Source organism: Rhopilema esculentum, chromosome 9 (genome assembly GCF_057945365.1).
Source record: "Rhopilema esculentum isolate cy_ngs chromosome 9, ASM5794536v1, whole genome shotgun sequence".
Classification (NCBI taxonomy): Eukaryota; Metazoa; Cnidaria; class Scyphozoa; order Rhizostomeae; family Rhizostomatidae; genus Rhopilema; species Rhopilema esculentum.
This window is the reverse complement of record NC_142823.1, coordinates 3,926,815-3,951,002: the sequence shown is the minus strand read 5'-3', so window position 1 is coordinate 3,951,002 and position 24,188 is coordinate 3,926,815. Positions and strand designations below refer to the sequence as shown.

General features: G+C 38.0%; 3 protein-coding genes across 3 annotated transcripts; 1 reads left to right on the top strand and 2 right to left on the bottom strand.

Annotated features, from left to right (window-relative positions):
* Positions 1-4,369: 4,369 nt before the first annotated feature.
* Positions 4,370-11,969, top strand: LOC135689069 (uncharacterized). The gene has a single exon (XM_089110175.1). It carries the CDS (start codon positions 4,370-4,372, stop codon positions 5,501-5,503), a length of 1,134 nt encoding a protein of 377 aa, XP_088966301.1. The 3' UTR covers positions 5,504-11,969.
* Positions 11,773-15,115, bottom strand: LOC135689206 (putative transporter svop-1). Its single transcript, XM_065206358.2, has one exon. It carries the CDS (start codon positions 13,129-13,131, stop codon positions 11,773-11,775), a length of 1,359 nt encoding a protein of 452 aa, XP_065062430.2. The 5' UTR covers positions 13,132-15,115.
* A 1,612-nt stretch (positions 15,116-16,727) lies between these two features.
* LOC135689082 (putative transporter SVOPL) lies at positions 16,728-18,563 on the bottom strand. The gene is made up of 2 exons (XM_089110128.1): positions 17,378-18,563; positions 16,728-16,777 (listed from the first exon to the last, which is right to left on the bottom strand). The coding sequence occupies exons 1-2, from the start codon at positions 18,561-18,563 to the stop codon at positions 16,728-16,730; spliced, it is 1,236 nt and encodes a 411-aa protein (XP_088966254.1).
* Positions 18,564-24,188: the final 5,625 nt, after the last annotated feature.

Here is a 24,188-nt window from a genome sequence, read left to right as displayed (position 1 = left end):
AAAGTTTAGTCACGTTTTGCCACCCTCGCTAAACTTCACTAAACTTGACTAAACAAAAGTTGAGTGAAATATATGGCAAAATATTTAGTCGTTTTGCCAGGGCTTTAATAGCAGACAAGGTTTAATTCCAGATGCAAATTCCTTTTGATGTATGGGCATAACATTAATTTTGACACAACAAGGAGTTATTCGGCAGTTCCCATGAATGAAATGGTCATGCCAAATGTAATTTAGCTACTCTTTTGCTAACTACAACACCTGTAGATTTTTTTATTGAATTTGAATTGAATTGACCTCCTATTGAAAGGGATCTCTTTTTTTATTAGCTCAATATCAAAATCAACTTTTTGCTTACCTGGCACTCAAAAAGTCATCTCGGCCATTGTGCTTTCCGATGGGTTGAAATTTTTCACTTGATGGAAAAGCTTTGACCTGCCATTTACTATGTAACAGCCTTCTCAAGATATTTTCATACTTATTCTCAGAGGCATAGCTAGTGCGGGGAAAGAGGGTGTGGCACCCTCAACTTTTCATGAGTTGGTTGGTAAATCTTCAGTTGGTCAACAATTCCTTAGTGTGTAACGGAAGTAACGTCATGCTACCCCATTTCTTATTCTAGATAAACTATTAATTCACTGCTTTGCTTTCTTATTTTCTTCTACAGTAGAACGACTTCCTTCTTATCTCATCAAAATTTCAAATATCACTTTTCAAGAGTGTGAGCATAGCATTGGTGTATCGCCATCTCATTTCGCAGCTCTCTATCTAGGCCATCGAACAGAAATCATCAACCTTTCTTCAGGACAGGACTTGTTTTTTTAACTACCATCACTTGAAAATCCCTTTAGAACTTTCAACCTTTGACATTTTAATTGTTTTCTTTGCAAAAGACTGTCTGAAATCCTAAAGGTAACGAGCTGCTAAACTTTAATAGAAACCAGCTATGAATGAATGGATTTCTTGACTATAAAGTTAATCATCTGGTCAAGCAAACAGACCACTTTGGCTTTGGCTGGGGCTAATATTTTCAATGACCCAGGTCCTTGGACAGGATCAGAGATATGTAATCAATAGGATAAAAGCAGCATAAGAACAGCAGCAGCTACTTCGAGGGGAGTGATAGAGAAGTTGTACCCAAGGGCCCAGGGGCGGATCCAGAGCTAATTTGAAGGAGGGGCAGTTGGTAGTGGGGGCGCTGAAAAATTTTTAGAAATTGATGACGAGTGTACGCTGTATTTACTTTGTAAGGACATTTTTCAAAATAATTGTTGTATACTTTGAGGAAATCCTTGAAGTAATTCAACCTGGAAGTCTCAGAACTTTTCACGTGATTCTCATTCTTCAAAAAGGGCACACAATTTCCAAAAAGGGGCGCCAGACTTGCTTCGCCTCAGCAAGGGAGGGGCAACTGCCCCTAGTTGCCCCCTCCTAAATCCGCCACTGCAAGGGCCCAAGGTTGCCAAGTCGCACGGTTTGGCCGTGAGAGTCACGGATATTCACCTCTTCTCGCAGTCTCACGACGGGAGTTACTTTTCTCACGGATTTCTTCCTGGGCCTCATTCTTCTTTCAATTCAGATCAAACGCCAATTCAGATCAGTGGTTGCTGAACACATTCCATTCCATTACATCGTTTATGACAATCACTTGCCAGACCTGTTGCACGAATGACTGTCAAACGCGTTAATGTATCAGTATTATACATTTTACATTATTATTGCTCATAGCTTCGATTGTCATTGGCGGATCTAAGCAACAATGATTGGGGGGGGGGGGGGGGTGTTAGACGCTAATTTTGGTGCCACACGCTTCAGGTCACTAGTAAATTATGGAAACGCCCATTTTTAAAATTCCGTTTTTAACTTTAAGGTAAAGACGATAATAAGCAGTGGCGTAGCCAGGTTTGGAAGATTGGAGGGGCAAACAGGAGAAAATTTTTGCTGACCACACCCTTAAGAATTTAGGAAAACATCCCATTTTGCAAAAGCGTTTGGAAAAGCTATGGTTTTTTACGTGGCAATTTCGTTTTATACAACGTCATATCTGGCTTTTTGTGGCTGACCCCATTCTACAACTGCCTATTTCATTGACAATTCATCTAACGCTTACATTCTGAATTGAGTAAGGCGAGGAAGCACTACGTGAGTAAGGCGAGGAGCGAAGGGAGCAGAAAATTTTTGTGACGACGCCTTTCAGATTAGCTTGAAATACATTTCATAATATTTCTTACAGCCATTTGCAGTCTATAAAAACGTTTTAATATTGTCTGAAATATAAAGTCCCCCTTTAAGGTACTAATTCTATTGCAGATTTGTACTTTTCTCAGACACCGACTTTCTGAGCGGCCGCTCCCCTTGCCTCCCTCCGCTACGCTACTGATAAGGAGATAAATACTGATATTAAGGAGATAAATAAAGTAAAATCTTGACGTTGATTTGTTACTGCTGACTACCAAAAAAGGTTTTTATCGAATGGAACCAAATTTACCGAAGGAGACAGAAATAGTGGGGGGGAGTGTAGCACCCCCTACAACCCCCGCTAAGTCTGTCCCTGTCGATTGTATATTCTTACGTTGAAAAGCCTCTGTGTTTTTCTTGAATGTTTTAAATTTGAAATAAACAAATGTTTAGGCATTCTGCTCTTTGAGCACTCTAAATCTACTGAAATTCGGAATTCTTTTGCCCCCATCCCTGGATTCCAGTTCTATTGTTCACTAGCTGCGCTCTTGAAATCTCACAGGTATTGTTTTCCAAAACTTGGCAACCTTGAGGAACGCGGATCTTAATTCAGATTGAGGGGGCTAAACCGTTTAGGGAAAGGGGGGCTAAAGATGCTAGAAATTAAGAGCAGGGCGACCTTTTGTATGGTTTTAAGTACATTCTCGAAATTATTTGGGGGCTATAGTCCCCTCAGCCCCCTGCTTCCGCGGTCAGCCCTAGTGGTACCATCGTTCCCAGGGGTGGCACCTGGTTCCAAATTTCGGAAAAATTGTAGAACCTGGTACCAAAAGCATTGGTACCAGTACCCTGACTATGGAAGTTGGTACCAACAATAGTTTTGTCAATAGATGTTTTTTTGGAATTCCTAGAACAGGTTTTAACAGTACATACAAATGCAGCGACAGGGTGGGCTCTATAAATTTATACGCATTTAATATTCTATTAGATACATTCATCTTCCTTACTCTCTCGTCTCTCTCCTTTCTTTCTGAAAAATTTGTTTTATTCAAAGTGAGCAATTAGTGCAGTGTTAAGTGTCTATAACGCCCTTTCCACGACTCAATGTATGTAGTCTTCATCAACAGGGTCAAGCTTGTTAAATTATTTGACTCCTTATTGAGTTTCAAAAAACAAGCTTAAACCTGTGGGATCTTTTCAAAATTAGACCCTTTCTGCCATCAATTGTTCAAGATAAAGAAAAAAGATAAAAAGAACAATTTGTTCTTTCTTATCTTTATTCATTATCTTTCATCTATATAATGTTTTATTCATGTCTTTCAATCAGTATGAATTACAGCATAGGGACAAACCCACAATCTCTTGATCCCGTCACAAAGTTACAGAAAAGAGCTATGCGAGCTATTTCATTTCAGCCTTATATGTCTCATGAAAATTCTCTGAAATTTAAGAATAGTGCTACACAGCTTTTTTTGTTTTGTTTTGTTTTCTTTTTTGGAAAGCATTTTCCTGCTATATGTTTTGAAATAAGAAGTGGCTGGCCTGGCCTTGTGTCGCTTAAGAATAATTCAAGAATAATCGTAGGCTCTATATAAAAAATTTAGAACATCGAGACTCAGCGAAAATAAGGTAATATTATAAAAGGGGTGCGTGCATCCTTATATTTTTGCTTTCTTGCTTGTTTTGAAATGTTTTTTCTGCTTTTGTGAAGAAAAGTTTCTTGTGTATCAGTTTTTGAAATTTACAAATATCTGAATTGGCCAAAGGGGCTTGCAAAATTTGATCAAGATGGTGAAACCAATGAAAGGTTTCGGGGTTTGTCCCCAGGAAAATTTTAGTTGTAAGAGTTGAAATCTCTGGTTGTTGATATTTACACCTTCTGTTGTTTTGTTTGGTGCTCTGGTTCTCCAAACTTGGACGCAATAAGCATTTTGAAAGTGGGGACGGGCACTCCCGTGAGATAGTAGTCACTCTATATCTGTTTCGGACAAGATGTGGTGACGTACCCCTGTTCCCCCCCCCCCCCCCGAGTCCTACGTCTATGGACAATGGGCCCCCACTTGGCGTCGTCTTGTCGCTGAAAAGACATGTTTACATTGTTTACATTTCATTGGATCCCCTATTTAAAGTGCCTCGTTCCCGTATGTCCGTTTGTCTCAAATGGTTTCCAAAGTTCAAGGAGCAGTCATCGAGAATGGCGTCTCTGAGAAGTTGCGGGAGGGTCATCCCATGGAAGAATGCAATAGGAGTGCAGAGAGGTTGCACCGTTCTTCCTAAGATTGAACAGCGTAGAGATAAAAGCGATGGTATTATTAAAAGTAATGTCTTTAACGGGTTCAAAGGAACAGTGGGGAATACGCCGCTCATTAAGCTGGAGAAACTCAGTGCTGAAACTGGCTGCAATATTATGGCCAAGGCAGAATATCTGAACCCAGGTGGCTCAGTGAAAGACAGAGCTGCTTTGTATTTGATAAAGGACGCTGAAGAAAAAGCCCTAGTTGGTCCAGGAGGTACAATCGTCGAAGGGACTGCAGGGAACACTGGCATAGGATTAGCACACATGTGCCTTGCTTTGGGTTACAAATGTGTCATTTTCATTCCTGACGACCAATCTCAAGAAAAAATTGATGCCCTTGAAGTTCTTGGTGCTGATGTCAGACCTGTTCCACGTGCCCCATTTGATGATCCACGAAATTTTAACAAGCTAGCTATGGCATATGCTGAGGCAACAGATAATGCAGCCTGGACCAATCAGTTTGATAACAGAGCCAACAGAAGGGCACATTATGAAACAACTGGTCCAGAAATATGGGAACAAACAAATGGCAAAGTGGATGCTGTTGTATTTGGTACTGGTACTGGTGGAACATTAGCAGGTTCTGGTATGTTTCTGAAAGAGAGGAACCCAGATATAAAAGTAGTTTGTGCTGATCCACAAGGAAGTGTGTTATACTCCTATTTTACTACTGGGAAAATTGAGAGGACCGGTTCTGGCTCAATTACAGAAGGGATTGGACAAGGTAGGGTGACTAACAATGTTGAAGGTGCACCAATAGACTTTGCCTTGCACATGGAAGATACAAAATCAGTTAAAATGACATTTGAGCTTCTGCACAATGAAGGATTCTTTGTTGGTGCGTCATCTGGCCTAAATGTTGCTGCTGCTGTAGATCTTGCCAAGGAGCTTGGTCCAGGCCACACTATTGTTACCTGTCTTTGTGACACTGGACAAAGATACTTTACTCGCTTGTTCAGTAAGAAATGGCTTGAATCCAAAGGACTTTTAGATTGCATTCCTGAGGATTATAGAATATCTTTGACAGAATAAAAGAAGGAAATGAGCAAATATGATTTACAAAGTTTATAGTTTTTAAGAAATAAAGGAAAATTATTCAAGACTTTAGAAGCTCATATTGGGCCAAGTAATTGTTTTTAATTACATGCTTTATACCTGGGACTAGCAAGCAATTTATTTGGGTAGATAGATGTTTCTTTGTTTTGGGTATATATATATATATATCCTCACATCATGTAACTCACTATATGTAACTCACATCTCCTGAATAGTGAGTAATTCACCAAACAGGCTTGTAGAAATAAAACCTATAGTTTTATTTTCTCCAACTCTGTGCTATATTACTCTCTACGTGCAAATGTATTGAGCACTGTGCTACAGAACTATCAACAGACCAATTTCTATACATATATATATATAAATATATATAAATATATATTAATGTTTTTAAAGTTGTCACAGAAACAAGACAAACAGTCTTGTGCTTGCAGTCTAAGGCACAGAAATGTTTCCTTATTTTCTCCCATATTAATTTTCAACATCACTGTCAGAAATTGATATTAAAAACAACAAAACCTGACCTATTACATTCTGTACAATCCATAGTGGAATAGGTCGGTCTGGTTGTAGCGCTTTATAGCATGAATCTTTAAAAATTCATATCTGAGCACTTACCATGGCACAATCCCATTGTGACAAGGGAAATTGTATTGATGCAAAATATATGATCTGGTAAAACCCATACTAAGTTGGCTGTAAGCGGAGTTCCCAATGGCATGCCATGGTTTACAAAGACCTAACCAAAACCTAAACAAAAATAAATGAGACAAAATTCTTTTTTATGCACAAAGAAATTATTTAACATTTTCTCCACAATCTCGATGCTGACATGAGCTTCCTATATCTACCAATGTCTCTCTGTTGGTATTAGAATAAACTCAAAGTAGCTCAAAGTACAATTTTTTTAAAAATATTGTATAATATTTTTATCACTCAAGAAAATCTTACTAATCTAAGGACAGTCCTGTTAATTTCGTGAACATTGAGAATAACAGCAAAGTATAAAATTAACGTCTCATCTTCAAGGTTTGGCTCCTCTTCAAATTTGTCCCAAGGACTGCAAAATCTCATTGGTGTACCTAGTCATGTCTATATATCAGGGCCTAAAATAAGAAATTTTTACAGATCCACACTTTTTATAAAAATTGGGCGTGGTACTTTGCTGGGATTGGCCCAAAAGGCGTAGCAAATATAGAAACTGCCATCATAGTGCAAATAGCATGTCCTCATTGGGCAAATTCTTTAATGAATGAAGTATAAGTAGCAAAAGCTGATTCTTTGCAATATATGGATTGGGTTAATAAGAAAATTAGCTACATATAGCTATGTCTTAATATGTGAGCAAAAAGTTATCGAAAGGAAACTCTTTAACATGGTTTGTTCGGATCTCTGTCAAAGTTATTTTTTATTTCCTTTCACCTTCAAAAACTCCCTTAAATCAGCCTTACTTGCCAGACTTTGATGTTTTTTGGTTTTTGGGAGCCATATCTTTGCAGCTTTTCTCGGAACTCGAAACTTGCGAGGTCAAGCATATTCCATTGCAATATTTATCTATTTATTAAGTTTTTCTGGAGCTATGCTGCTTTCCCCACCTGCCTCTATCTTGTTGTAGGTGGGAATCAGCATCTCTACATCGATAGGATTAGGGTTTGCTGCGAGAATCCGAGCCATTGGCTCGTCTGGTAAAATTCCTCTGAGAACAAGTCTCAGATCTCTGTGATCTTAGTCGTTTATTTCTCAAAATTTGATGCATGATTGAATGAAATATTTTGGCAGTGACAAAAGCTGGGTAAAGCTTTCTCAAGTCTCTTTTACTTATCGAAAGTTCGTAACTGCATTCAGCTCATCAAATTCCTTGCCATCAAATCTGTTCTTCAAAAAGTTTTGATACTATAAACGAAAACCTCGTTACAGATGGCAAATAAACTCTTCTCTCATTGATGTACAAATTGTGCTTGTTTCTTCTTATTCTCTTTTCGCCCAGCTTGGAAGCTTGACCTCTACCCCCCTTGTTTGTAATGCAGAAACCACGCGTGGCCAGAGTTGCAATTTGGCCTTTTTGACAACCCAGTGTACTCATTCTTTATAAACAAAAAGGCAATTTAGATTCATGGTTTGATGGCCAAATTTCTCCATTTTGGCAGTTTCTCAAAACCCCTTGGCCGCCACAAATTGATTTGGCCGAAGAAGCAAAATTTGGCTGAAGTCTGGCCGCATGTTTCAAAAAACAACGAAAATGGAAAGGAAACAAACATTTTTGCACAGATAATATTCAGAACTTTTTAAAATAATTTCAAAATTGCCAATGATGAATGATGAAACAAAGTAAAAGATAACAGACAATTTTTGATAAAAGCAAGTGAAAACTTTTGTAACCTACAAAGCAAATTTTGATTACGATATCACTCCCAATAATTAGCAAAAATTTAGCTTTTTTGTATACTGCGTTTAGCTGGCTGCATTTGGCTGCCAACTACAAAATATGTGGCTGCCAACCATTCAAAACAACTGACAAAATCCTGAAGGTGGAAAGTCACAATTTACCCCTAAATGAAACCACAGATGCTGGTGTAAAGTATTTCCATTTGGTAACGATAGACAGTGGATAAATGGAAACAACGATTCTTTTAAATAATATCAGAATTATGCTAGAGTTATGCTAGATTCCAAATTATGCTAGATTTATGCTAAATGACGATTTTTGGCCATTATTATGCTAATATTACGCTAGATCAGGTCACACTGGCACCTACCCATAATGGAGTGGCTGGAACGGGACTAAGAGGCTTGCCTCTAAATCTTTTTACGGCCACGCCCTTTGAAACACCGGAAAACACTCCTTTCAGAAAATATTCGCTTCTATCTGTCCTTATTCATGAACATAACGATTTAGAGAAGATTTCAATTAACATAAAATTACATAACCGAGTTAGATAAAATACAAATTTATCTTTGACCACACAGAATAAAGCACCATCAAAAAGAACAAAAACGTGTTCCCAGCAGAACTGCTACTAATGCGTTCGTTAGCTTAAAATTTTCAAAACATTTTCTAACCTATTATTGCAAGAAAGTTGGGAGGACTATAGTCCCTGTTATGCAACATTCCCGATTGAGTGCTTCTCCCAGCTACCACCGAGAGGCTTATCATTGTTCAGCTGCTGTAACCTTGAGAGGAATTTTTCCAATGCTTCTCCAATTTAAAACACCTTAGTAGAATTGCTTTATAGCTTTTTCTGAAATCTACTGAAAGATATCATATAAACCCCAAAATACATTACGGGCAGGAGATCATAATCTCGGTCTTGGTCTTTAGGCTCAGTGTCCTTTTAAAGCAATTCATAAAAGCAAACTAAATTGAGATGATGTCTTGAAATCAAAGCTTTATACAGAGTCCATCTTACTTCAAAATAGGACACAACAATATCATAAAGCGCAATTGATTTTTCTCCGCATGTACTGAAGCTTCTAGTTCTTAAGTTTCTTAATTCTTCTTTATTGTCCATTGCTTATTTCTTATCACAATTTTCTTATAGAAAATGATGCAATACATAAGGCTGGGATTGGACATTCACTTAGAATTGAAAAATGTTCCCATTTCTTTCTTAGGCGTTTCGATTGGTATTTTATGTTGCACTTTTAAGAACATGCATTATTTACAAATCCACACTTTCTACAATTACAGTTCCACAAATTTAATTCACAACTCCACAAAGTGTGTCAGATCCACGCTTATTTTAGGCCCTGATATATTCAAGGTGTTTCAAGACTGGAACATAAGAAATCGGATCCAAAGCATTCAATAATATGAAAGAAAACTTAAAAGTGAACAGCAATGATTATTTTGTGTACAGTGAATATATTGAGTGTACAGTACAGTGATCAAATAAATGCATCCTGCCGAATATGCCTCTTCAGAAAGTTTATACTCGAGTCCGTAATAGATGGGGGTCTGGATAAAAAAGCGGCTGGAAAATTTCCCAAGTCCAAAAAATGGACGATCTGGTGAAAACCGGCGGAGAAATCCTTATAAATAGGAAACAGAAGAAATATAAACAAGACGCTGGCTTCTCATAGTAGAAAAAGCATCCACAGCATAACATTATGATAAAGATATTCAGTTTTAACAATTTGTTTAACTCTTTCTTTCTGTTCTCGGGGTGCACTCTACGACAAGCTTTTTGTTTGCATGTATGCGAAATAATAAACGGGGGAAGGGCGTAGGGGTCTGGAATAAGGTTGTCATTGTTTGTTAATAAACCTTCTAAATTTCTTATCTTCTGTCTCATAGACATTCGTAGAAGTCGACGAAGAAAAACCTCTGATTTCCGTTAGCTGCTCTTAATTTCATTCATTTTGTTACATCTCTACTTCAAGCTCGTTTTTACTCAATCTGCCTACAGTCTGGCATCACATTCCTTTTACATCATACCGTGTACTTTCTAAATAAGGTCACCTAACTACGTTTTCGGTGCAACAAACAAAAAAGAACCAATGAGATACTAGAACAAGATATACATTAACCAATGATAAACCTCAAATGTGTACAACCACAACTACAAATGTATATGAGTCGGTTAATGTGCCTCACTACCAAAGTCAATACCAGCTAAAACAACGAAAACAAAATACCAAAACAGTAACTCATACATGATTAACAAAAGCGCTTGAATCCATTTAATAAATTGTTAAGCATGGCAGCGAATTGGAAACCCCCAAAATTGTTGATTTTTTTCGAAAAATAATTAAAATGGGGATATGTTTATTCCGGATTCGACAGTAAGCAGCAGCATAGCGAGGGGGATGGAAGTGGGGGTGGATGCCCTACCCCCACCCCAAATTGTAAAATATAATTGAAAAGGTGCGTTCTCTAGCTTTCCAAAGGGCTTAGACCCTCTTCTCATCCACGCTCGACTCGCCTTTGCCCCCCAATCTTACCACCCTGGGTGCGCTACCGAGAGTTATTTTTAAAACTTTCCAATGTCAGCAGTAAGGTTACGGTAACCGTTTTCTGGATACAAACATCAATTTTTCGATTATTTCACATTCAGGTCGCCGAACATTCAAGGCACCCAATGATACCGAATTTGAAACTAACAGACATTTTAAAAATAGAAAAAATCTCATGGAAACGAAGAAGGTTTCGATAATTTCTTTATCAAAACTTTTAATTGAGTTCTGAAAATCTCTTGACCTGTTAAGCCGATTATCGTTGATTTGCGGTTGTGGTCGCATGTCTCATTTACAACATCGTATGACACATCCATGTATCCCATGTACGGCGTTGTCTAAACCGGCCTATTGATAAACAAGCTTCAAGTGACTTGACCCAGATTACACTGTGGTTTAACGGGTGTAGCTGGCAAGTGCAATCAGGCTACGTTTCCATTACTCCGTTTTCAAATCTCTCCGTTTTCATATCAGGGGCGGACTGGCCGGTCGGGCTACCCGGCGATTGCCCGGTGGGCCCTCCCAGTATTATTACATTTTTTTCTTAATTTTCTTAATTTTGGAATTTAAAAAATTTGAGACAAAATTTGGTAGCTTAGGATCTGCGTTTTCTGCTGATATATGTCAGATTTTGATACCTCGAACGCAAGGGTACAAAATAGCTTTTGAAGGTGGTACACTCACTTGAGCAATAAATTTGCCTGGAAAGTATCATTTTACAATATTTGCCAATTATTTTGTTATGGTTGGAATCACCAAATTTTTGTGCTCGAATGATGTATAGTTTTAAATGATTCCATTGATAGTTTGGCTTTTAGGAAGAGAAAAACAAATGTTGTGTCAAAAACGTTTGCCGTAACACAGAATAAGAATTAGGCAGAAGGGAAACTCCTGCCTATCAGGTGAAGCTTGAAAAAATTGCGCATGCGTTAACTTATACGAGGCTTAGCATGTAGCTGTCGAGGAAATTTCAAAAATGAATGAAAGTAGACAACTTTATTTGAGACGAAATGCCCCATGACAGTGAACAAATTCAATTATGTATCATGAATGATCATTTGTCATGGCCAAGTTCGTTTAATGAAATCGAGGTTAAAGGGGAATTAAGGAATTCTATTGTTGACTCAGACATAAAAAACAACAAAGGAACCGACGAGATTTGCCCTTCTGCCTATTTCCTATTCTGTGACCGTAACCTTAACATGCTCCCTGCGATCTAGGCCGAAATACTAAATAAGCATATTTTGGTCATTTACGGTGATTCATACTTTTCTAAATAGGTCATACATAAATTACTCCAATGGCTTATTTCTTGTCTCTACAAGACGAATAAACAAAACTAGAAAGCCGAATGCGGTAAAACAATGTAAAATACCAAATGACAGTTCAATGCTAACAGGGTGAACATAAAGGACAATTATCTGTCCAAATAAACTACCCAGCTGAGAAGAAGCTTCAGGAATCCCGCAAGCCAGGACCCTCATGGAGGTAGGAATGATTTCTGCTCTATACACTACAAGGACATCATTCAGCGTCGATGTACCCATAGAAGTAAGAACCATCACAACCATGAGATACCATCCACGCAAAACCCAGTAAAATGGAATAAGGCAAAGAGCAAGGTAGAAAATTAAAACCTTAAAAGTGCGCATTCTTGTTGATTTTCCCAAAAACAAGTAAGCGGCAACAAAAGAAAATAAAGGGGCGATCATCACAGCCCAACGATATTTGTACGTCAGGTTTTCCGAACATTTTCTACATTCCGAAATATCGGAATTTTCCCCAAACTGCATTGAGCCAAAACGCATTGTTTCTCCAAGAGCATTTACGTAAAATTGCAAAAAGGAAACCGCAGCAATTCTTTTCGTTACCTCAGACATCGATGGCTGCTCTTCGGGTTTGACTTCTTTGTCGCCATTCTTTGTTATATCGCAATTTTTAGAATCACCCTCTTCCAACTGCTCATACCCTTTCTTGAAACCATTCATTTTGGCAATCTTTTGTAGTGAGGCTTCCGCTTCATCTTGCCTGCCGGTAACTAACAAATATCTTGGAGATTCAGGCAGGAAAAACACGGCAAATGCTGACAATGCCATTGGCATTGTCTCTGCAAAGATGACAAACCACCGCCATGTTAGATACTTGAACGAAGCCATTGCGGCTAGGATGCTATAACCACACCCAGCGCAATATGCGAATGGAAACAGGGACATATATTTGCGTTCCGAGGCTGGCAAAATTTCCATTGCATAAACAAAAGCAATCAAAGAGCTGGCAGAAAGAAGGCCAGTAAAACCTCGAATTACGGACATCAATAGTACATTTGACGACAAGGCATAAAGTAACGTCAAATATGAATTAAAAATGAAGGCAAGTATCATCATCGCGCGTCTGCCATACCTATCTGATAATTTGCCAAGTAAGATCGAGCCAGCAATTTTAGTGATAGCTTCAGGCAATACAAGCCATGCTGCAGTCATGTAACTCAATTTCCAACGGCAACGAAGATATGGTTCCAATATCGCCAGAACACCTGATGTAGACGAATACGAAAAGTACCTAAGGCACAAAATGGTTAATGAAATAATTTGGAATTTTCCAAAACCAATCGCTTCGAGCCGGCCATTGATGTCAATTTGTGTTTTTTTCATCTTGAACCAACTTTTAGATAGCTTTAACAACTTAAAATTCCATGAAAATCACCTTTCCTTTTCACCGCTCGTCGTTGGCAAGACATCAAGTAACTTGGCTACAAAAATCTATTCCCTTTCAGCCTCAAAACAAAATTCCCAATGAAAGGTGAAGCACAGATAAGGGAACAATATAGCATTTTTCGTGGATGGTCAGTGTTGCGTTCAGACAGAAATAGGAACTATAATGAAATACAAAGATTAGATTAAGCCAGCATAGGTTCCGAATCTTTGATTGGCTGAGCGACCAAAATTCTCCATAGCCCGTTAGCCAATCAGAATTCAAGGATATGACAGCAAACGTGCTTCGAGGCTAGATTTAGGCCTATTTTGGACGTTTTTACCACTACTCACGAAAAAATAAACGTGTAAAATATGCTGAAAGATAGCCAAAAATCGCTAAATTCCACAATACTGCCTTAATCAAGTCCATTTTAAGTATTTTGGAGCAGTGAAATGATCGAAGAAAGGGAGGGAAAAGACGCAGAAAAGGATAGGAGAAAACGTTTTTAAAACATAGTAACTGTGAACTATTATACAGCAGAAACTGTTGATTTGTTTGCTTCGCTTTTCATACTATTACCGTTATGTTCTGTTTGTTTATTTTTTGTTACTTTTTGTCGTATGAATTCTATATGTTGCTGTTTCAACTAATTTATCACTGCACAATTTTCCATTTATAATGGCACATTTTGGACTTTGGTTATCACTGAGCCTTAAAATAAGGCCTGGAAAAAATGCAGCTCATCTTTCTCTTAAAATAACTGCATTTGTACAATTTCTTTTGCGCTCAGGTACTTTTATATATATATTTTAAGGGCTTGAAGATCGATGGGAAGCTCACGTCTATTGATGTTCACTACTACAGCCGAGTAAAAGCTGACGCCATTCGTCAGCGATGAAAAAGGCGGGAAAATGAATATAATAAAATATTAACTTGAATATGTGCCACCCATACAGCTGGGTATTTTACCAACAAAGTTTCTAAACATGAAGAAAATGTTGACGAAATTATCCATGAATGAAAATGGTTATTAAATGGCTTTGTCACTCACTATTCACAATATTTGGTTTTATAAAAATCATGGATGTTATAAATGGGCTGGTTGTAAAATTTTGATTGCCCGCTAAGGTTTTATACCGATTTATCCTCTATAGGTTGCTGGAGTACTTCTGAGGGAACACATCTTTTGTTTATCTGAGGGAACACGTTATTATCTTTGCTGCTCTCCCTATGTGGCCGACCTTATCACAGACAAACTTTTCATTCTCTGCATTTTTGTGCTGGTGTTATCATCTAGCAGCTGCCCTTCCAGCCCCCCTTGTGAAGGCGCCCCTGTAGTTAACCCACTAAATATGTTAATTTGGCAGTGTTAGGACCTTAGGAAGGTCTAGAGAGTTCCCAACTTGCGACTGAAGACAACATTTATTAGTCTAACAAGTTGCATCAGTATTTGTTGCAGTTGCAGATATCGTGTTGTAATCAGCAAAATTATATAAAGGCCCTTAATTAAGGCTGGAAAAGACATCTTTTAGAAAAATATAGAAAAATAGAGGTCCAAGTATTGCTCCTCGTGACACTACTTGTCAAACTCCAGTAGCTGCAATGATAAGTATGCAAAGATAGTGAATCAGTGCTAGCCGAGTTAAAGAAAAAATATGGAACTATTCATCAACACAATCACGCAACTGCTAATGATTAAAATATTCAAAACGAAAAACAATCTAAATCTAACAGTTATGAAAAACATTTTTACTGAGAGAGATATTCAATACAATCTGAAAAGTGAAAATCATTTGCGGTTGCCAAAAATGAAGACAACATCATACGGGATAGTACCCTGAGTACCAGACTCACTATATAAAATAATAGAGAGTCTGGTCTAGTGCGCCCCATTCTCGTTCTGGTGAACTTACTTGAAAGAACTGAAGTCTATTTAACAGACTAGGCACACATAACAAAGATACTCAGTAGTCAGAGAAGTTTTGTGAAATTTTAAAGCAAATGTATTTTATATAGTTCTTTAAAGTTGACATTATTAATACAGTGATAATAGACTTTTCTGCCTCAAGATTTCAATCAAATCAGGTTTAAAACGCCATTTGGCAGCAAAGAACATGTGCGAAGCATGCAATTAAAGTTAGCACATTGTAGTTATTAAATGTTAATCATTATTAAATTTCGTACACAACTTAAAATAAATCTTTTGTAATTTTCCTCAAAAATTGTATGTGTACTTTCAAAGTCTACTTCCTCACTGTGAAGGCAGCGTGCTTAGACACCGCGGCGGTTTGATTCGTCACGTTTGAAGTTCATCACAGCAAAAAAGGCCAATACGACAAGCTAAGCCCCAAAGCCCCGTTATAACTGATTTACTTGTGTTTGGTGTTGTTTGTTTTCGGCGCTTCTTATTTAATGCATTTCATGACAAGGCCTAATATCTTTTCATGAGAGGCACAGCCTGAAATATCAGAGACTTTCCAAAGCCAGTTGGCAATATGGCGAAGGTGTCTCTTTTCTCTACAAACAAGGCTTTCAATGCTGTTCTGTGTTAAGTTCCACAACATGCGGAAAATATTCTTTGAGTACAGTTTTAACAGCATCTTCAAACTCAATCGTTACGGTCGCTAGCATTTATTTATGTTGTGTTCTGTTCAATGTTTTATACCAGAGCTAAGTTTATTGTTTTGCTGTGACCTTTGAACGTACAGAAATCTGTACACTCGCTCCTGATTGGGTAATATCAGCACACCAGAACGAGAATGGGGCGCACTAGACCAGACTCTTCGAGTTGTGGTCAGAAGAAAGATAATCTTATATGTTGTTTTTTGTGTTTCTATTTCAAAATTCATACAAAAGTCATACTTTAAAATTTAAACTACTACAGAAATGTCAATACGTTACAATTGCTGCAAGAATGTTGCAAAGTGTCGAGGGTACACCAACCCCGTACCCTCATTAAGGACGCCCCTAATTATATCGACTAACTAATTTAATATATCAAAATTCAAATGTTTTAGATTGCACAATAACATCATCTATTACGGACTCCATTTTGGCATTTCTATTTTATCACAATATTTAGACTCACTGAAGTCTTGTCAACAATTGTTGTAAAGATTTTATGTATCTTTCTTGATTCTCAGGGCAGAGACGATGAAGACACCATGATGACGTTTTATATCTATATGCAATATTTATATAAGGCCTAATTATGACTAACCGGTTGATGATTACTTGACAAATCCGCGTGAGTTACTCCTTACCACTCAACTGGCCTATGCCAGGGAGTGGCTGTCTCTAATATATATCCTTTCTATTGGAGCTCCTTCTCGTAACTAACTACAATTCTTGCTGCAGAGCCTACCACGCCCATGTGTGTGTTTCCGTTATAACCTTATATGGCATAATGACCTTTGCACTTACCACGTGCTATTTTTCTCTTGCACGCGAGGGATACCAAAAGTTAACTTCACAACAACAATGAACAAGTTACAGTTTAAGACTAAAAGGCCGCAAATGGATTAACTTTTTACGTTGAGTGAGTACTTTGACCTCATATCTCCTTTCCTTTCAATAAACCGATCTTGGCAATGAATGACGAGTCTATTATGCAAAAAAAACAAGTATCAAGCAAGTATCTTGAAATCTTTTTTGACAAAAACTTGAATCGGAAACGGCAAATATATCAGAAACGCTTCATTAAGTAGTCTTTGTGAAATTCATTTTGAAAACTGCTTTGGCTCTCCATTTTACTTGCCAACTAATTTGCACAGGCAAACGAGACACTGTGACACTAAAGTCCTACAAGGGTACATATACTTCCCTAAAACGGCACTTGCAAATAGCTAAAGGGGGCATTGTGTTATTCGCGCCAGGTTTCTAGTGGTAATCGAGTAACATTTAAAAAATGTCTTCCGAAATGTAGAAAATTGGATCTGCAACAACCAAGAAATAGGCCATCATAAGAGTTCTAAATATATGAATATGCATTAGTGAGTCAGTACAAAGTTTGTATGCCTGACTGGTATCATAGAAACAATAGCTGATGCTTTGTCTCTGTGATACCATAAAATACAATAAAAATACCTACTGCAGTGAAACCATGTAAAATGCCAAAAGAAAGACTATTACTAACGTAATGAAGATATATAGCAATAAACTGGCCACACAAAATACCGAACTGACCAAAAGCATCCGAAATACCGCACCCGCTCGTTCTTATCGACGTAGGAAGTAGTTCGGCTCTATAGACTAACATAATATTAATCAGCGTTGCAGCCCCGAATTCAGTGAGAGCGATTGCAACGAGCAAAGGCCATCCACGTAAAGGCCAATAAAACGGTATAAGACAAGCACCTAGAAAAACTACCAAGATTTTCATTGTAAGCCCTCTGCTAACTTTGCCTAATAGCGAGTAAGAAGTGAAAACAGCGAAAAAACCAGCGGTTTCTACCGCCCATCGATATTTGTATGTCAAATTCTCGGAACATTTTCCGCACTTTGAAACATCAGAGTTCTCCCCAAACTGCATTGAGCCAAAACGCACTGTTGCAGAGACAATATCGCCATAAAATTGTAGAAAAGCTACTACAACAATCCTTTTTGCCATTTCGTATTTTGATTGCTGCTGTCGCACATCAACTTTTGTTTTGAAATGTTTTATTGTCACAGCATTAGTAGATTCGTACGAAGGAAATGCCGAAAATCTATCCAGTGCTCCGTTCCTTTTGGCAATCCTTTGGAGAGTCTCTTTTGCCTCTTCCATTTTTCCAATGGCCATCAAATATCGTGGAGATTCCGGCAGAAATAGCACTGCAAGTGCCGCTAACGTTATCGGAATGGTCTCTGCAAAAGCGTCGAACCATCGCCATGATAGATACTTCAGCGAAGCCATAGCAACTAAAATGCCATAGCCACATCCTGCAAAAAACCCTGCAGCAAAAATAGACATGTATTTTCGTTTGGATATTGGCAGAATTTCCATTGCATAGGTAAATGCTATCATGGTGCTTGACGAGACGAGTCCAATAACCCCTCGTATTATTGACAACAGAACTGTGCTGGTGGATAGCGAGAAAAGCAGCGTCAAATATGAATTGAAAATGAAAGCAAGTATCATCGTCTTTCGCCTTCCATACCTATCTGACATTTTGCCAAGTAAGATCGATCCAACTATTTTAGTGATAGCTTCAGGCAAGACAAGCCATGCTGCAGTCATGTAACTCAATTTCCAATAGCAACGAAGATAGGGCTCCAATATGACGAGAAGACTGGCTGTAGATGAATATGAAAATTGCCTCAGCAACACGATTGCTAAAACAATAATTTGGAACTTTCCGAAGCCGATTCTTTCTATTTGGAGATTTATATCAATTCCTTTGGTTTCCATATTGAAGTCGACTTTGATAGCTGGATCATTCCTGGTTCATTTGAAGTTTCATATGAGAAGTCTAATAGAAAAAGCGCTGGACTGGAAATTCGAGATGAAAAAATTAGTTTCTTGTGTTATGTTGTTTCTGACTATATTTGGTGGAATGAGTGCGGTTGAACGGATGTGCGCGAATCTTGGTCGATATTTCTTCCAAGATTCGACGATGACCCATTCCTCTACTGCGTAACCGGAAGAAGAGCTATTATTTCGATTAAGTATCTGTCAATAGACAAAATCTCTTCTAGTTTCGAATCTATTATGAAGTTTCTGATATCTTATTAATAATTTCTAGACATAGCTAACATGGCATGCATGAAATTACACATCCAGTTTCTGAAATTAATTTTGTCTAGAAACTGGTCAGATAAAGCTTCTTTGAGATTTGGAGTCGTGAAATATAGGGCTTCATTTAGAATTGGGCCTAATTGAAAAGGCGTCATCAGGAATGTAGTTATCAAAGACCTTTTCATAGGAAGACAACCTATATGTGTGTATATATAAATATATATATATATATATATATATATATATATATATATATATATATATATATATATATATATATATATATATTTATACTGTCAAAAGCTCTAACTCCAAGTGTAATAAAAATAATATAGATAAACTGATGAAGACTGCGGTCGAAACGTTTACATGAGAGTGTTTTTCTTGAGGATCTAATTTAAATGAGCGGGGGTTTTCGACGCAGCAAACTGGAGCTCGATTCCGACCAAGAGTAGTTCGATACAATTGGGCAGCACCCTTGTGGAAAGAATTTTCCTCCTGCCAGCATTTGCCTTATGATTATATATATATATATATATATTTTAAGTCTGCATGATACCGTTGTTGGGGAAGTTTTCTTTGTGATCTTTGATGGTGATATAGGCTTCTTTCTCTTGTAAAAATTCTACTCTTTCTTCGATCGATAAATTTATGCAATTTGTTTGATATCGCGATTGATTTTATGTACTTTCACTACATCTGATTTCTTGTAATCTTTGGTGACATTTTCTTTCAATAGTTCCATGTAATTCTCCGGTTCGAGTTTGTATATATTCCTTGACTTGTCAGCTGATACAAATATCTTCTGGCTGTTTTTTTTTCTTTGATGTCATTTTTCATTTTGGTTTGAAAAGGGCTATTTACGCTTCTGAATTCGATATTATTTACCATCGTCAGTAAATCATTTTCAAAATTGCTCAACAGATCAATAGTAGGTGGACACCTTCTGGAACGAAATCCATAAGTTTCAATTTTCATGTCTGACTTTAGTTAACCCAGTGTTTCCATTGCTTTCCATTGCGTTCTCATTCTTTTGATTACACTTTCTACCTTTGATTTTAGTTGAATGGTATATTCATTCTAACTTGCGATAGGCATGTTCTTCTTTGAATAGTCGATTGTAAATTCTTTGGGGACAATAAAATACTTAATAATAGAACAGATTTTATTAGCCAACCAGAACAAACTTTTGATGAGCAATTTTCGATCTTAGAATGTAGTTTTTACGATTAAGCACTATACACAATTAACTTCGTTTGATTGTGTTCGATTATTCGTTTTCACCGTTCTATCTTGCTTGCCGTTAATTTGTGTTCTTTTAGACACCTGATGATTGTTTACACATGAAACTCAGAGTTATGTCACAATAGTCTGTTTATTTTAGTCTATCTAATTGCTCCGATAAGTTGAGCACTCTAGACAGCAATATGATAATTAATACAATATATAAATAAATATATATACATATATATAATACTCATATATAGAAATTTGTTTTTGATACTTCCGTAGCACAGTGCTCAATACGTTAGCACGTAGAGCGTGATATATCATAAAGTTGAAGAAAGTAAAACTACATGGTTTCGTGCTACGGAAGTATCATATATATACATATATATATTCAAGATTGCGTTGTCTATTTTGACGTGACAGTGCTCGATGTGCAAAAGCACAAAGCAATAGATATAATAGAAAATAGAATATAGACTAGAAATGAGACATGTTCTCTGTTACTCCGAGTTTCGTGCTTGCGCACTCATCAGACAGACTATAATCAGACAGACAGACAGACAGATTAGAAGAACCTTAAAGATTTACTAGTTAGGGCGAAACTTTATAATGAAGGGGCAGGGACCACGCATAATAGGGGTTGTACTCCATGTGGCAAGTCTCGATGTCAAGTGTGTAATGTTATGTGTGACAGTGATACTTTTACTTCCCAAATAACTGATAAGGAATATAAGATAAATTTTCCGTTTAACTGTGATTCGTCCAATGTTGTGTATCTTATGGAATGTAAAGTATGTGGTGTACAGTATGTGGGTAGCACTTGCACGCCTTTTAGGCTTAGGTTTAATAACTACAAGGCGTGCAATCGTAAGTTTATCGGGGGCTCTTCGGGTATACCTCAGGCTGATTTTTTCCGGCATTTTGCAGGGAAGGATCATCATGGGTTTCTCGAAGATATTAAAGTAGCTATTATAGATAGACATAATGGGAATGGTAGGATACGTGAAAGTTTCTGGCAGTATAAGTTAGAAACTTTCGCACCCCGGGGCCTTAATATTAGGTTAGTTGAAACATAGTTTTATTTTCATTTCCTACCTTTTTGTTTATTTTCTTCTTGTTACTTCTGTTTCCCCGTCGCTTCACCCGATTCTTATTTTCATCCACTGCTTGTGCATGCAACAAAATAAACCAAAAGCAAATTTCTATGCAAGATCCCCTACAACCCAACAGCGTCGTAGCTAGCTCGCTGTTCAAAAAGATTGAGTGAAGTTTAGTGAAAAGTTTAGTCACGTTTTGCCACCCTCGCTAAACTTCACTAAACTTGACTAAACAAAAGTTGAGTGAAATGTTTAGCGAAATGTTTAGTCGTTTTGCCAGGGCTTTAGACTTTGAAATTTATGCTAAGTCCTACTCCTTTTGGTTTTCTCTTAAAAATTTTGTGGGTCTGTTTCACATTGGGTGCATGCAGAGGCGGACTGGCAGCAAATCTCTCGGGTTGCTATATTCAGAAAAGGGGCCCGTACTATCCGAGTTACAAAGTTATGTTACTAGCCATACCTCAAAACAATTCATTAGATTTAATTATTATCACCACAAGCAACTCATTCTGCTAGAAACTTGAATTGAACGAATGAAAGCTCAGTTCAGGTTTAAAGCAATTTTGGGCGTATGGGCTAAGCGGCAAAGTGGGGGCAATATAGTCATAGTCTAGCAATGCAACAGTCAACCAATACTATGAGTTTGTCGTATAAGATCAGTTTGTTTTGCAGTCCTACCTACATTCTAAAGAATCGTAACTGATTTAACAATACTTCAACAAAACAAAATGAAAAGTTCTGGCTCTAAATAAAATCCATTAAACGATGTTCCTTGAAGTCTCTTTGAAGCGCCGGCGAAGAGCACGCGTACTGATTTATTATGTGTTCACAGTCTAACGGTAAGTTTTTCTCTTCACTTGAAATAATCATCAGTGATTCAAGGTGTGGCTGACCAATGGTTGCTCTAAGTTTACTCTTTATAAGCTTTAATTTACTAAACATTCGTTCACATGAAACTTGCGTGCAGTTCAGCGTCATAACAACTTTATAAGCAACGTAGAGAGCAGGATACGACGAGGCATGCATGTTGTACACATGCAAAGTCTTGAATGCACAGGGGATGCAGACTCTACAAGGCTCATTTCTTTTAAGGCATGGGACAACTGTTCTGTGCTAACAAGAGCTGTGGTGTCAGGTGGAACTTCTGCAACGAATTCTTCCTCTTTTTATCTTTTCCGAGATCTCTATGTATTTCTCAAAACTTTCCTCGTTGGGGATGCTTGTTGCCATTTTGATCATTGCCGCTGAGCTTATTTCTTTGTAAACTTGAGAGAAAGACTGCAATTCTTCCCGCAGCTGCTCCAAGCTTACTTCAGACATCTTTGCAATCTTGCTTAACAGTGTCGCGTCCTTTCTCAGTTGCTCTTGCAAGGGTTCAAGGAAAGCCAAATCTTTTTAAAGATCTGCGTTTTTTGAAAATTAGCGATCAATCTTGGCAATTGCTATGTCCAGCGTGGTCTTGTAAGATGGATTGCATAGCGGTTTGTTGCTGCGCCCATTGATTCAACTTCATCTGGACCTTCATCGATGGTTAGCCTCTTTCTCTTTCTTAATCTTGGTTCCTTGAGCTCTAATGCAATAACAAATCCTTCTTCAATAAGACTTTCTGCAAATTCCTTGGCTCTCCTGTGCGTTTCACAGAAAGTCTCTCTTATGGTGGCTAGGCTAGTTCCAAAGCTCTGTGCCATTCTATACGCAGTCATAACATTTCCAAGGCTCTGTGCCCTTGAGTTTGAAGGTACTTTGAAACTGGAGTAGTGAACTGAAATATCCTCATGAAGACAAACGCCGTTAGTATTGACTCGAACTTGATCCAGTTCTGCTAAAGTGCTGAAGCCTCGTAATTAACTTTAGAATCAAACTCCTTGGAAGATTTTTACTTCTGTAGCGTCCGCAGCAGCACAATGGCTCTAACTGGCTCTGGGGTGTCATATGTGCCAAAAATATTTCTTAATGCTGCATCTTTGGACCACCATCGAGTTTCGCCAATCTTTTGCAGCTTGTTACGCATGCCTTTGGCACATTCTCTCCAGACATCCATTCGTTTATGTGATTAACTCGTTTTATCTTCTGAGTTATTTTCTCTAATTTATCTACGGAGGGCCCGGTTTTTATGAAGTTGAGAGGGCCCGGGTTGCGATCGCCACCTAGCAGCAATAAGTCGCCAGTCCGCCACTGGGTGTATGGCGACTCAAATGTGTTTTTGACAGCCCATCCATCAAATCAGTAATATTGTGACAGCACAGGTGCGGGGTTTTTGGGCGGTGGGGGCTTTTGGGGGAGGACAGTTGCGTCGACTGCGGTTGTCGTTTGTGTTCTCTCTACCGGGGCCTCTACGTCCCAGCACTGTCGACTGTGCTGGCCTGGCATCCAATGTGAAACAGATCCCAGTATGTATCCGTATTTAGTCGCATTTAATAATGTTTGTCAGTTAGTTAGTTTAGTATTTTATGTGATGACCCTTGGGATAGTCATCAGTGGCGGAGCCACGGGGGGGGGGGGGGGGGGGGAATGGGGGGACTAGGCTACCTTTTGTCCCCCCCCCACTTATCCTAGGCTGGAGCCGCTACTGATAGTCATGGGTTCTTCCTTCCCGGGGTCATCGTCCTTGTTATGTAGTCCAGCAGTTTTTAAAGTCTAGTCTTAAGTACCTCGTTCTTGTAAACTTTTCATATTGTATAAAAAAAATTCGAGATTTTAGGCCCTTGAAAACTTAATGATCTGATACCATTGTTGGTAGTTTTGGCTTTTAAAATATCAATAATATAAACTTCAAGAGCTAAAATTCTTACTAATTGGACATGTTTGGTAGTTCCTTTTGAGTTAACAAGTAAATCTTTCTACAAAGACGAATAGTCTCAATAGGCTAGTCGTAATGCCCTTTCGCAAATTTTCTTTAGCTTATCCTGACTTCCTTTACCACATAACGTCCATATCAATTAGATGATGATTGAAGTAACATAGTATAAAT

What these genes read in the sequence shown, in the direction of transcription:
- LOC135689082 (XM_089110128.1), bottom strand. Translation starts at nt 18,563, where the DNA reads ATGGAAACCAAAGGAATTGATATAAATCTCCAAATAGAAAGAATCGGC. An exon ending in GATAAGAACGAGCGGGTGCG is followed by an intron (nt 16,778 to 17,377) that starts GTATTTCGGATG and finishes TTTGCATAATAG; the next exon opens with ACTCGTCATTCATTGCCAAG.
- LOC135689206 (XM_065206358.2), bottom strand. Translation starts at nt 13,131, where the DNA reads ATGAAAAAAACACAAATTGACATCAATGGCCGGCTCGAAGCGATTGGT.
- LOC135689069 (XM_089110175.1), top strand. Translation starts at nt 4,370, where the DNA reads ATGGCGTCTCTGAGAAGTTGCGGGAGGGTCATCCCATGGAAGAATGCA.